This window comes from Leptodactylus fuscus, chromosome 5, assembly GCF_031893055.1.
Source record: "Leptodactylus fuscus isolate aLepFus1 chromosome 5, aLepFus1.hap2, whole genome shotgun sequence".
Classification (NCBI taxonomy): Eukaryota; Metazoa; Chordata; class Amphibia; order Anura; family Leptodactylidae; genus Leptodactylus; species Leptodactylus fuscus.
The window spans coordinates 170,786,640-170,801,868 of record NC_134269.1 but is presented as its reverse complement, the minus strand read 5'-3'; the positions used below and the strand labels follow the sequence as shown (position 1 = coordinate 170,801,868).

Here is a 15,229-nt window from a genome sequence, read left to right as displayed (position 1 = left end):
AGCAACTTTCTACACTTGGTGAAATCAATATTGTGTCTATAGTAAGACAGGCAGTAATGGTAGCTATTATTTTTACTACGTGCTGTCTAGCTAGTTTTGCCTCCTAGCGTCCACGTGAAAAGATCAGAATGTGCTGTCTTCAGTTTGGCTCTTGAGTGTCATGTTTTTGTGAGCGCCCATCTATCTTATTGCTGGCTGTCCTTGTTTTACTTCAACTATTCCTGGCAAATACAATAGTACAATAGGCTGAGTCAGTACATACCATGAGCTGGATCATCCTACATTGAGTACAATAGGAGATCAATATGGTCTTTTGCTTCAACTACACATTGTTTAGTCAAGGAAGGATCCATTTATTTTCCTATATGGTAATCTAAGCATTGGTGTCAGCTCTGGATTCCTGAGCAAAAGCAGTTTTTCTCTCATTTCCATATTAATAAAACATTGATTTACATGAACATGTGTCTCCAAAGCTGAATAACAGAGGCATATTTGGAAATTGTAGAATCGCGTCTACAAGGTACTGGATTTCGGTTTAGAACCAATTTACTGCTGACAGACTCCCTTTAGGCTAAGGCTTCACATTGTGGAAATGTGGTTTTTTGAGCAAAAGCCAAGAGTGGATTGAGCAGAAGGGAGAAATATAATTACTTCCCATATATTTCTCATTCCTATTGTAGCCATTTATGGCTTTGGCTCAAAAAATGCAACAAAAAAGCTGCATTTCTGCAACGTGGGGCCTCAGCTTTACCCTTGGTTCACATCTGCATTTGTTAATCTGTTTGGGGAGTCCACATGGGGACCCCCTGAATGGACTACGTGTACGGCTAGCTCAGTTCATTCCGAGCCGTACACGCGAGCACTTCCCATTCACTTCAATGGGAGCGCTCGTAGTGAAAAAAGCAGCCCATTCATTTCAATGGGGAGTGCTCGTATGCCGGCTCCCATTGAAATGAATGGGATCTGCTTTATACGCGCTGATTCTGAACGTGTTTTAACGTTCAGAATCAGGCAGCATATCAGTAGTGTGAATGCACGCTAAAGGTAGATCCACAAAAACTACAGACTGGATGCATCAGCTATCAGTTTAATGTGTTTACCTTGAACGTGTCATGGTAGAGGCCAGTGACTCCACCCGACCCCTCAATATGTGCACCCCTGTGTCTGAAATTGTGAATCATTAATATCAATACCAATCTCTGTGTGTCCTAGTAACTTAGATATTCTTCTTGTCACTAAAAATGGAAAACTTTCAATATAGCTTTACATACCTATGACAAAATAGCAGTGACTGGAGATTTTTAATAGCGTCAGGGGCAAATTGGTATAGATTTCCTATGTAACTCACCAGCTATCCACAATTGGATGGACTACGTTGTCCCCACCTCACACACTATGGCAAAATGTTGCAAGCAAGGTGCAAAATGAGGGATGTAGTGCATCCTTGGCTGTGCAACAAAAATGCATCATATTAACTTCCATCTACACCAGACAAACTGGTGTCAATGGGATTTATAAATCCCCCACCACCACCATTGTGACTTCCAGAGTGAGAGGTGCTCTTTATACCCTCTCTTTATTCTCTTGGCTAATCGGTATGGGCCCCATATGGTAGACCACCATCCAAACTCTCTACAAATTTAATTTCCACAACACAACTCGTTTCCTATTTTCAGTGTAAACATCCCTTTATGAGCTCAGCTTGGCTTTAAGGCACCGCTGACAAGTAAACAAAAGTGTGAAGCGATGATTACAATAATCTGATATCGCATATATTTCCTATAGACTAATTAAGAGCAGCAGGAACTAATTAACACCCTCGCGTATAAAACTACAGAACATATGTAGTATCCTAATATATATTAAAATCATTTCACAAAGCCATTCGCACGTACACCAGCTGCTACGGGATATCTCCACCCAAAAAAAAGAATAATGCTTGAACAATAGTATCCCCATTGTAAGAATATCGCAATTTAATGTAATTTACCACTATAGAAATGAACACATTCTCCTCTTATTACATGGCATCTGTCATACAGGAGCTACAGAATGTTACCTGTAAATCCCAAACACCATTTAGCAATATCTATTGGGATATTTTTATGGGATGTGCTCAATACTGTGGCCAGATATTAGTTATGCATCTATTGTAATATATGGAAAGGTCTACATGCAAAGCATTTTTGTAGCTTTTTTTTGTGGAAAGTAGTGTTTTTTTTTGTTTTTTTTTAAATGCATCCTGCTCTATGTACTGTAGGGAAGGTAGCTCAGTAAACAGTGGTGCGGACCCAACCAGTCAGAGACAGGGACACAAATCTTGCAGCAAAAACCTGTTTATTTAAAAAAAACTGCAAAAACAAATAAACCTTTATGTCAGTTACAGGATAAGCAAAACAAAATACAGCCTTAACTTCAGGCAAAAAGGCAAAACAAACCCTGCTCATTTGAGCACTAACTAAACAGAAAATACTAACTGTACATGTGGCTTACTACAAAACACACAAATCAACAATAAAAAACCACTGTACTGCAACATCAGGCTCTTAGTGTCAGGACAGACCCAGACACTTCCTCTCCTCCTAGGATCTGCCCTGAAGTGCAGGCTCTGCAGCCTTTTATGGCCCAGTATCAAGCCCAGGACTCACACTTTTGCTGAAGCTTATTCAAGACTGCCCTGGACCACACATATGTCAGGAATCTGGGGGAAATATACAGGAACTCCAGCACTCTGCCTGTCACCTTCTCACCGTATGTACAAAATTTTTCACAAAGTAAACAAGGCCACTAAAAATATAAGAAACCCCAAAAAACACTTTCTAAACTAATGCACAGCAAAAACCTTGTGTGAAGAACAACTTAGGTTCAACAAACTCTGGTGTGGACAAAGCAGTGATCCAGCACAAAATATCCCAAACTTTATCTGAATCCACATTTGACTAAGGAATGTAGAAGAGTATAAGGAATTATAAAGTTGTAAACCTGGAATTGAGATGTCTAGACCTTAGACGTGGAGGACAATAGTGCAGAGGGAGTAAAAAGGAAACCGTGAGTGGTGGGTAGATCTTTACAAACAATTCATTGTGAACTGCCTAACTACAACCTACAGTATATTACACATATCAGACAACATAATGGGAAAGATTTATCAAAACTAGTGCAAAGGCAAAATGGAGAAATTGCCCATAGCGATCAATCCATCTCTAGCTGTCATTTTTCAAGGGTCCTTTGGAGAATGAACGATAAAGCCAGAGCGATTGCTCTTGGCAGCCACACCACTTTGCACTAGTTTTGATATATCTTCATTATGAAAAAAAAAATCACCCATTCAGATGGTCTTGGATTTCACTTTGTGTATACTCTACTTTGTAACCGCATCTACAGTATCTGATCGATACAACCATGGGAGAGGAGTAATAGAAGTAGTATAGGCGTCCAGCTAGATATCCCAACAAAGGACAAAATCCACTTTTTTCAAAATTAAATTCATACATTCTACCATAGGTTATTTTTTTTTAAAGAGAATCTGTCGGCAAATCTGAAAAGCCCAATGACTTAGAGCATTTTGGAATTTTGTTTATCCAAATCTATTCAGCCATACCAAAGTGTTCATGTAAATTAGTCTATATTCGCGAAGTGGGCGGTAACACTACATGACATACTGAGATCTTGTTCCAGAAAAACCACAGTGTTACTGCCCACTTAGTTTGTATAGCCTCATGTGCATTAACAATATAAGGGCTTGTATCTTTAAAATGGCTGAATCGATTTTGATACAAAAAAAACAAAAAAACACCAAAATGCAAAAGTGACATCAGATAATACCCTGCTAGTAGGTAGCACAAGAAAGCAACAACCTGTTGGGTATTCATGAACTATGATAATGTCACCCTGTAAACTCTTTATGGGGCCATAGGGGTAACACGATGGCTCACTGGTTAGCACTGTTGCCTTGCAGAGCTGGGATCAGAGTATGAATCTGTCCAAAAGTAAAATCTACATGGAGTTTGAATATTTGTGCGCGTTTCCTCTAGTTTCCTTCCACATGCCAAAAGTATACTGATAAATTGTCTTCCTGACCCTTGTGGTGTTGGGGGGGACCAACTATACAACAGCCACTAACATATTCCCAAACATATTACAAATGTCATTGACGTCATTAGTCATAGCTGCAGCTGTTATATGGTCAGGATGTCAGCAGTCCATAGGAGACTTTGACCACTGTGTGGTCACCAATCTGATTTTGTATAAATTATTGTGATTGTATAGTTAAGAGTTCACAATAAATGATGAAAATGAGTTATTAGTAGAGATGAGCGAGTAGTGTTCGATCGAGTAGGTGTTCAATCGAATACTACAGTATTCGAAATACTCATACTCGATCGAACACTACTAGCTGTTCGAAGTTTAAGGTTCGATGCAGAACCAGCGTTGATTGGCAGAACGCTGGTTCTTCTCTTAGGGAGCGTTCACACTACCATCGGTGTCCGACAGGTAGTGTCCGCTCAAAATCTGTCACGGACATTAAGAGCGGACACTAGCTGTGTCCGTAACACCTGTCATTCATTTCAATGTGCATCGGGTGCGTTGTTTTGCACTCCGTGCCTGTCCTTCCCTGTCCGCAAGTGAAGATGTCCGACTTCTCAAGCGGACAGAAGAACCCTGCATGCTCCTAATGTCCGTGACAGATTTTGAGCAGACACTACCTGTCGGATACCGACGGTAGTGTGAACGCCCCCTTACCTTTCCGCGTCTTCTTCCGGGTGGAATTCACTCTGCCTAGGCAGAGCTGACTGCGCGGGCATACACGTGCATGCGCAGTCGGCTCTGCTCAGGCGTCGGGCCTGGGCAGAGCCGCACGCGCATGCGCAGTCGGCTCTGCCTAGGCCGGATGCCTAGGCAGAGTGAATTCCACCTGGAAGAGGACGCGGGGACCCTACGCCGGGAGAAGACTTCAAGCAAAATCCAGCCCGACCGTCACTCGTGGACTTGGTAAGTATGATTTTATCGAATGTTGCCTACCCCTGAAACGAGCATTTCCCCCCATAGACTATAATGGGGTTCGAAATCCGTTCGAACAGTCGAGCAGTGTGCGGCTGTTCGAATCGGATTTCGAACCTCGGACACTTTAGTGTTCGCTCATCTCTAGTTATTAGTAGTTTCCCACTTTCTGGCTAGTTTGCAGCCCTGCTTCACTGCCATACAACACAACACCAATGGCGTTCTTCTGGTCACCGTATCCTATGTGTCTCTAGAACTTTTCCATGGAAAAATCATTGTCTTTTATAATTATTTTTTTTTAATCCATAGGAATAGTCATTCAAGCGTTGTAAAACAATATTGGTGTTTCACTGTGATATACTGTGGTATTTTGGCAGTGTTATGCATCATAAATGTGATTTGTTATTTCGGAATGAGAACCACTTGCCTAAAGACTTAATAGCTGAGCCTCTCCTGCAAATTGAGCTGCTACCTGGTGTCCTCAGGGACTCCAGGGCTATGGTGAAAAATACTATTGAGCTGGAGCCTACTGGAATATACAGTATAACAAATATGGTTAGTTAAAGCTGCCTGTAAGGGTTCAGAGATGCTTTATAGTATCCCGTACAACGGCATTTTCTTACCTAACCCTGCAACCCCTGAGGACGTCAATCAGAGGTGATATTAGGCAACTGCTTCTCCTTCCTAAATGAGGAATCACATTAATGATGGCAAGGAGCGCAGTCACACCATCCACATATAGCATTGATGTTACAGTGAAACACCAGTGTCACGTTATTACTATTCACATGGACTAAATCAATACTATAGGGTTGGGAAGGTTATTGAACAATTGAAATAAGGCTTTGTAATAGCATGGTAAGTCATAAAGTAGATATTTGCCTTGATTCTTGATTTTAAGAAGTAGGCATATAATTGGAGGCTGGGGACAGGGTGCAGTGCTCTTGAGTGTGGGAGAAAATCATGGCAGCTAGTGCCAGGCCTTCTGGGAACTGATCTCAGGAAAAACTGACAATTACAATGTGCAGAGGAGGAAACTGCTGAAAAAGGGAAATGACTTAATGTGAAAATTCACCAAGAATGATAAACAAGCTTTACACTTTGATTCCTTTTATAATACAACCTAGACATCAATGATACTATCAGAGCTATAGTGTCAGAGTCTAGATCATGGAGTGCCAGTCGTGAATGGAGTCAGAGTAAAAAAAAAAGAAAAAAAACCCCCAACTCTGGCCCAAAATGATTATTTTAAATGATATTCTGCAATTACTAACAGTAAAGGTTTTCCCATTTCCCTCTCACAGCAGCCTTGCCTGCTCCCTTCTTTTCACGTCCTGTATTCTTCAACATGCTGGTGGATGATAAGACACTATAAAGAAATTGTATTATCATAACTAGGTATCTAATATCGATGCAGATCAAATAATATGGACAGTAACTTAATATTATATCATGCAGGTTATCTTCGTGTTTATAAGTAATAGACACGGTCCGAGCCTTTATCTGCAAACTGCAATTAGCTGACTTGATTGTTCGGACCGCAGAGCAGGTAGAGAACTCAGCCCCCCAGAGAGCGAGAGTAGTGAGTGTGTGACTCTGACCTGTTACCAGATACAGGATGGGGATCAAGGAAGCAATGTGTAAACAAGAAGGGGGGAATCATTTCAGAGCAGGTAAATGAAGTAGCATTTCTAAAGCAATGTATTTAGGAAAACTCTTGACGCTAGCAGTATGGATAGGATCCTTGAGATGGGAATACCCCTTAAATTAGATGCATTGCTAGTTGCATATTTAGTTTCATAGGAATACAATCTCTTTTTTGTGAATTAGAGGAGCTTTACTACTTATTAGAGATGAGCGAGTAGTACTCGATCGAGTAGGTATTTGATCGAATACTACGGTATTCGAAATACTCGTACTCGATCGAGTACTACTAGCTGTTCGAAGTTAAGATTCGATGCAGAACCAGCGTTGATTGGCAGAATGCTATACATTGCCAATCAACGCTGGTTCTTCTCTTACCTTTAGAAGCCTTCTCCCTGCGCAGCGTCCCCGTGTCCTTTTTCCGGCTCTGAATTCACTCTGCCAGGCATCGGGCCTGGGCAGAGCTGATTGCGCATGTCCGCTTGTAGTGCGGGCATGCGCAGTCGGCTCTGCCCAGGCCCGATGCCTAGTAGAGTGAATTCAAGGCCGGAAGAGGACGCGGGGACGCTGCGCAGGGTGAAGAATCCAGCCCGACCCTCACTCGTGGACTTGGTAAGTAGAATTTGATCGAATGTTGCCTACCCCTGAAACGAGCATTTCCCCCCATAGACTATAATGGGGTTCGAAACCCGTTCGAACAGTGTGCGGCTGTTCGAATCGGATTTCGAACCCCGAACATTTTAGTGTTTGCTCATCTCTACTACTTATGTGTGATTTATGTCTGACCATGACTATTAGCCATTTATGAAGGAGTCAGAATTGGGCTATGAAGAAATAAAAAGATTGGTCCAAGGCAAAAAAATCATTGAAGGCAGGAAAAGCTCTAAATTAAAAATGGAATGTTATTCATCACTAAACTTAAAAAAAATGTGGATTTCACCCGAGGAAAGCAGAATGGAAGAGAAGAATCTGAAACAGTTGGGTGTTTCATTTGAATCTGCAGATAAATGGGCTATTAATGAGGGTTAATTGGCAGGCAGGTGGAAGGGCTCTACTAGTAATGTTACCATAATGCTCCTTATCTGGAAAGACAGCCTGTGCCAAGGCCAATGGGAGCCAGAACTACATGAATTGGTACGAAATGCTGTGTTCGTGGAGATATTGAGTAGTAGATATTGGATCTCAGTGTGAGGTCAATTGTATGTCTGGTTAGTAACACGTGTAACACGTGTTGTGGACCAGACAGCTGAGGATTTTTTATTTATTTTTTTTGTGCTGTAATGTACATGATGTTTGCTGTAAAAAGAGAAGAATAAAGTTGGTTGAGGTCAACCAAGATGGCAATCCTGTGACTTAAAATAACCTCCAAACTGTCATACAGGCAGCTACAGCCAATCGATAGCCCGAGTGGTCAAGTGTAGTAGATGTCATCACTGGATATGGAAGCAATAACCAGCCATGTGACCTTGGTCTCAGCAGTTATGTCATTGCTGCACTGCTTGTTTGTCTGCTCCGATGATGTATCCGACTACTGTCAGCAATTGGCTTCAGTAGAAATGTGTCTGGTCATTGATGGAAGCAGACACTGGTGGAACCTGACAGCCTAGGAAACAAGGAGTAAATCCTGTCCTTAACTTACCCCCAGACATCCCATTTAAAAGGAGTCTATCAGCAGTAAATTCATTAAAAACCTAATCTCAGTACCTTGTAAAGATGATACTACACTTTCCAAATATGTAACTGACTGTCTTACTCATATGGAAATGAGTGGAAAAGTGCTTTGCCCAAGAATCTAAATCTGAGACCAAAGCCCAGACTATCTCTTCATTTCATTTGCATATTACTAAAATGTCGATTTACATAAAAATAAGATTCCAAATGTGAATAACTGGAAACTATAGAATGGCCTCGACAAGGCACTGGGATTAGGTTTATGATGAATTTACAGCTGACAGACTCCCTTTAAGTAATTTGCCAAGTTATTACTGGGGAAACATTAGAATATATTTTAGCATCATACACATCATTAATAAACGTCTCTTCACATTTATTACATGTATGCAAACCATCCTTACTTGCATCATAAATCAAGTATACACGCGTTATTCCCTTCAGAGTCATTACTCCAAGGTCTGATATGATGTAAGAAAGGCACATTGATATTCACATCGCTATTTATTCAGAGATGATGATTTATTCTAATATTTTACTCAACATGAACTACACAGGATCTGTACACTTATTATTCCTCAATACCTAAGTAAATTCTGGCACCTTACACACATTTCCTATCTCCCGGAGCAAGGTTGCTTACTTGAGCATTTACGCACATCTGTCTCTGAGGCTCATTGTACAAAGTTATTTTTAAACTTTGGCTGAGCCAGCTTGCGGTTCAATGACTGGTTGTAGAAGAGTTAGATGACATTTTCCCCTTTACCTAACTTTTATCATGTGTTCTATTAGGAAATATTCATGTCACAGAGAGGGATCTCTCAAAGAAAAGACCCAATGGGTCCTGTCTAACATACCCAGCCTGTCAATGGAAGGTGAAAGGCAGACGTGATATAACCTAAATATCTGTGAGAGGAAAGCCAGTCTGCATAAAAGGGTAACCTTTTCATAGAGGTGGTCAGTTGTAGTGTTTTTATACATATTACAGTATTTACAGTACAAATATTCATTTACTGAACACAAAAACCTTAGTTGCTTTCCTTTTAAGTTTGCAATATTAGCTCAAACATTGCAGGATGGTTATTCATATCCATGTGTAACACGTGTTGTGGACCTACTGTGTCAACAAACTGGTTTGGCTTAAGGCCACTCCTAAGGAAGTTGTCTAAGTGGCCTCCCTGATCTTTGCTGTAGTGAGACCATCAGGCTGCTACAACTTGGAATGTTGGAAACAAGTAACCATGCAGGTCAGGGACTATGGTGCAATCCATCAATGATCAGGAAAAAGCAGAGTCTGTATACAGGCTGAGGTTAGGGCTGACAGCACAGGCTCAGGTGTCAGGAACAAGCCAAGGTCAGTACCAGGTGGTCAGGAGATAATGGCTGCAGTCAGGGACAAGTTCAGACACAGATACATTAAAAAATACACAGAAAACTCCTTTACAGGGACACTAGCATGATAGAAGCCTAATTGCTCAGGCAGGGTGTGGCAGGTTACAGGCTTTTATACCTTCAGTCTGACAGAGAAAGGCTGGGGAAAAATTACTAGCAAGTGTACTGGACTTTAAGTGGTAAAAAGGAAGCACATTGCCACTCCTAGGGGTAAACCCTGGGGCAGGAGATTCATGGTGTATATGTACAGTATTGTGGAGCAGCAGGGAATGGGCAGGATGTACAGAAGGTAACTAGCATGTTATGCTGGCTGGGAGACAGAGTAAGCATGAAGGCACTGATGTTACCAACACTGTGTACATGTGAATCCATACAATGTAACCATCGATGTAAGCACACGCTTATGTGACAAAATTCATCTTGATCCCACAGTCACTGCCTCTGATATCTGATTAAGGCCCCATGTACTGTAGAGGACCGCAGTCATAAAGCTCATCGGGAAAAATGTTGCAGAACCTAGGGGAGAATTTCCAAGAATGTCCACAGAGTTTTCTTTCGCAGGCTTTCTGCTTCTATTATATCTATACGGAAACCACCAGCATTTCTGTAGGTATAATTGACATTCTGCCATCTCCAACACAACAGTTCTTGAAATCACAGCATGTGGGGATGGGATTAGCCAGTCCCATCCACTTTGCAGTTACTGTAAGCCACAGCGTTTCCCCCCATAACTAAATTGTGGCGTATACGCTATGTGGGGCCCTAGCCTTACAGACATTATTTGCTCTATACAAGAACAAGGTGCAGTACAATTCTTTTTATCCATTTCTTCAACAGTTACTTGAAATCTGAAATTTGTCTAGGAAATCTTACCAATTATGACTTAGCTATGTGATTGAAGCAAGTGCCAGAATATCATGTGTCAGATTAAAGTAATTCTGCTGTGCAAAGACCTGCTGGGTATATGGTCTGCAGGCCCCAATAGGTATTGAGGCCTAGTTAAATCTGTGCATGCTGTATATAAACCAAACAGTCTCTTACCCCTGGACCCAATGCTTCTAGGATCGCACAATTTGTAAAAAAAAAAAAAAAAAGTTAAACAGTTTCATAAATAAAAATATTTGTTAAATAAAAAAAGTAACTTTGTAATATAAACCTGTAATATTGAAAGTCAAGGCTTATGTCCAGGGACATCTGGGTATCTGTCCCGTAAATGTATACGTTTCTTTCACACTGTCACATAAACAAGAGAGGGAATTGTACTTTATATACATTACTGTGCTAAAGTTTAAATGCATTCAAAAATGTTAGTAACTTATTTTTGCCAATTATCAACCTCATCCATAGGGTGGTCACAGCCAATACTGATTTGATGTAGATTTTTTTTCTTTTGTTCATTCACTTAATTTTGTTAATAAATACTTCTATCTGCTAAAAGCATTTCTACTATGGAACAATTCTTCCACATGTGCCTAAAACTTTTGCACATCACTGTATATTCCTTCAAAGACACAGCAAGAAGATTGAAAACCTCTTTTTTTTTTACAGTGTAGCTACATTTAGAGTTTCAGAAAATAGGGCACAGTGGATTATTTCCTTGATATAAAGGTTCCTTTTGCTTTGGAAAACTCTGTATAACCTATAGGGAATAAGGTCTTCCAGGTCACTTTATTAGACAAAGTTCACACTCTATTTAGCCAGTTTCACACCGTTTTATATTAGTGTCTGCATGCGGCTACAATATCTATACCCTGCCCCCTGTGATTCTTATAAGATGAGCTTAGATCACCAGTTTTGTATAACAACAGGGGGTCCAGATGTTGCAGCCATAATACAGAATTTATACAAAGCATTGCTTAAAAGCGACCTCAACCAGAGCAGAGCCCGGGAACCAGCATACTTGTATAACGTATGATATCGATGGATAATTCATCATTCCTGCCAGATAACCACAAGGTTACCAAAGAGCATCTCAATATCAGGGGACTTCTCCTGTGACGTGCGGACACACAAGTAACTAAACTCTATTATTTTCATATTATAAGTTTGAAGTAGCTTAAATATTTTTTATAGGAGAAATAAAATCAGAGTGAATGTTTTTTCCTCTGCCTTCTTCTTCCTGAATATTTCTCAATGTGAGCTTCTTCTAGTCTTGCCTCTTACTAACCAGAGTATATGTATATGGTTTGTTTGCTTGATCTTGCTGTGGAACAAGCACAAATACAACATGGCTGTCTCCCTAAATCTAAGACTCGGCTGAGATTGTTTACACCAGTCTAAAAGCATATTCTGGAAACGTCTATCCACAGTCTGCTACATAAAATATCTTCCATTTCTATCCAAAACATGGAAAAGCTTCTGAGAAGAAATGCCATTCAGTTCTAGAGAAGTGTAGGAATTGCTGAGGTTCCTATATCGAGCTGCCTCCTACATTTCCTGTTTATCATTTAGTTTTGATGGATTATTAGTCATAGGTTTATTCTGAAATATTAAAACGGAAACCTCCAGGATGAATCAAAACTGTGATGGAAATCTGATACACAGTAGAGAACGGGCAAAAAGTGTTTCTATTGGTGTAGGGTAACAAAATATAAACCTACACAGGTCTCCATCCATCATAACATACCATCACATGTGTGCCTGTAGTGATGTCATGACCACTAGCTATAGATACTGCAGGTACAGGGGGTATTGCTGGGCAGGTGACAACACTGGTTCACGTGGGGTGCAATAAGCAGGCAGTGCCCTCTCTTCATTGGGGTATTTAATGTAATAATGTATGGAGTCACAGATAACAGAATACACACTTATTAGCTTCTGCCAGGAGTTTCCTACATTGTGTAGAGGGGTATACTGTAGTAAAACCAGCAGTCCTAAACTAGAAATTACAGAGCAGAACATTGCAACAAATCATCTGCTAGAAATCCAAACCCCCCAAAATAGTCACATGGGCAACCCCATAAAATTGGCATGTTAGCAACCGCTTATTGCAGGCATGCTAGTAACCCCATAAAGTAGGCACATGAGCAGCACCATAAAGAAGTCACCTCAGTAACACCATAAAGTAAGCATTTGAGCAACCTTATAGAGTAGGCACAAGAGAAATCTCATAAAGTAAGCACATGAGCAGCCCCTTAAGGTAGGCAGAGGAGCAGCCCCATAAAGTATCTATACAAACAACCCCATAAAGTATGCATATGAGAAATCCCATAAACTAGGGACATAAACAACCACAAAAAGTAGGTACTGGAGCAGCCCCATACAAAAGGCTGTAAAGTAAACTTGACTGCTGTATATTCAGCACAGAGCAGAAGGAAGCTTCTACAGACTCTGGGACTATGTCCTGCACAGATAAAGCAATCTCTTGGGCTATAGGGTCAGATACAAAGAGTCAAGTGCCATTATTCCCAAGGATAACCACGTATGCCTTAGCTGCAAGGACTACCCCACAGACTGGATGCTGGCAGCAATGGCTGTCATCTGACAGCAGAAGAGCAATGTCAGCAAAGATGTTTGGGAAGTCAGGCTTCCTCCCATCCCACTTTCCTCCCAACCACCCACCCACACAGGCACCCTTTCATGACCTGTACCTTCTGTATGGCAGCTGGAGGACAGGATGGTGTTAGGAGGTCTGAAGATGTAAGGCAGGTAACGAGAAAAGCATTTCATCTTCACATGAAGGGACAAGCACAGCCTGCTCAATCCATGAGGATCCTGCTGTCAGTCAGGGGCTGCAGATCCTCTATCCAGTCATGTCTCCTGCCTGGCAGGGGAGCCCAAGGATCCTCTGGAGCCAGACCCCATCTCCTTGTGCCATCAGTAGCAGCAGCAGCAGCAGCTCAGCCTCCCATTACTGCAAGCATATCCTGCTCCAACTCTCAAGCAGCCTGGGGAGGCTCTTCATTGGCTGAAGCTCTATAGAGCAGTATTTGCTGACTAAGTCAGTCCTGCTTGTAAACACACACTCACATCCACACACTGAACAAGCCTGCTGCTTTCTCCAAGCATCACCAAGTACAGGTCCTGGGAATGCTAAGAATCCCTTCCTCCTTACAGGAAACTCCTTGTTATATAGAGCTTGTGCATAAGGAGTGATGTGTCCTCTTATATGCACCCTGCTATTCTGCATCTCAATGAAGTGAAGGAGTAAACAACTATACAAGATGGTAAAGCCGCTTCGCATAGTGGTTTCAAAGAGATGTTATGAAAGGGTTAAAATCAGCAAAACCGGCAAAAATGAGAAGTGGCTACGGAATTTTTACATCGACTGTAGCCTAAAGATACTCTGTGACAAAAAAAAAATATTTGCCTGCGATTTACCGTTGCGTTTTCATTGCACTGCCAGTTTAGGGTGGGATTTAGTTGAGTGTATGAAATTTAGGATTCGTGACACTCAATAGACACTCGACAAAAATTGCAGATGTGCTGTCAGTGAGTCATGTGCTCTAAAGTGTCAGGTAATAAGTCACAGCGATACCATATTGCAAATGGATGTCTATTAAGAAACGTAACTATTGTTCAAGAAACTATCAGAAGCCCTTCTTATATGTCATCCTTTGATCCTTGAAAATGTCTATATACAGATATTGTTTGTGCTAATAGTTTTGTAAAAACATATTGAAGGATATTCCAACATTTATTTTTTTTTACTTTCAGTCAGCAAACTATGTGTCCTTATTTGACATTACAAAAAGTTGGGAAACTGGGGGATGGGGGGAGGGGAACTTGAGGACAAAAAAATCCAATTGTACCAGAATCAGTGTAGTGGTACCTATTGAAATATGCAAAGAACTGGAGTAACGGTAGATTCATATTACCGTCATTAAATGGGTTGTCCAGATTAAGATGACCTTTCTATGCTAAGCCTACCATTTAACTTACTCACTTTACTAAAAATCTACAAATGTATAAATGTATAAAAATCTGTAAATGTATATTTACCTAGATCGGCGAGGCACGCTGGGCATGTGACCGCTCCAGCACATTTTCCGTTTTCCCAATTCTAGATACAGGACACCCCCCTCGCCCATCATACTCCTGTCTTCTTGTTTGGATCTTCTGGACATGGGAGATCATTTCTTTCTGGGAGGCCGGTTCCTTCTCTTCTTAATGTCTACTGGCTCTATTACTCAGGCACCAGCAGATGTCAAGAAGATCTGGACAAGAAGACAGGTAAGTATGCTGGGGTGCGGGTGGGCTGAGTTAGTTGGTGGGAAAGGGCTAGTAGTGGGCCAGCTAGCTAGGACAACAGGGAGGGGGTTTGAGAAGGGCAGGTAGTGTGAGTAAGCTTTGAGTGAAGCGCAATGCATCATGTAGTAGTAGGAAAACATAACAGAAAGCTACCCATGTAAACAAATGCAGAAGAACACAGGAGCAATCAGAGCTCATCAACCCAAAAATGAATGAACATTTTTTTGCACGGAAAACCCCTTTAATGTCTGTTGCTTTCATCCATCATTGGATGAGAGTAACAGTCTTTAACTGTAGAATGCAGATGGAGCTCCCCCCTGTCTGCATGTAT

General features: G+C 41.2%; 1 protein-coding gene across 1 annotated transcript in view; it reads right to left on the bottom strand.

Moving 5' to 3' along the window:
* The window catches only part of PPP2R2B (protein phosphatase 2 regulatory subunit Bbeta), a 270,379-nt gene extending 256,784 nt beyond the window's left edge, over positions 1 to 13,595 (bottom strand). Inside the window, exon 1 of the mRNA XM_075274753.1 lies at positions 13,299 to 13,595. Within this exon, the coding sequence (XP_075130854.1) occupies positions 13,299 to 13,377 (79 nt within the window). The 5' untranslated portion in view covers positions 13,378 to 13,595. The remainder of the gene's footprint in view (positions 1 to 13,298) is intronic.
* Between the last annotated feature and the right edge of the window lie 1,634 nt (positions 13,596 to 15,229).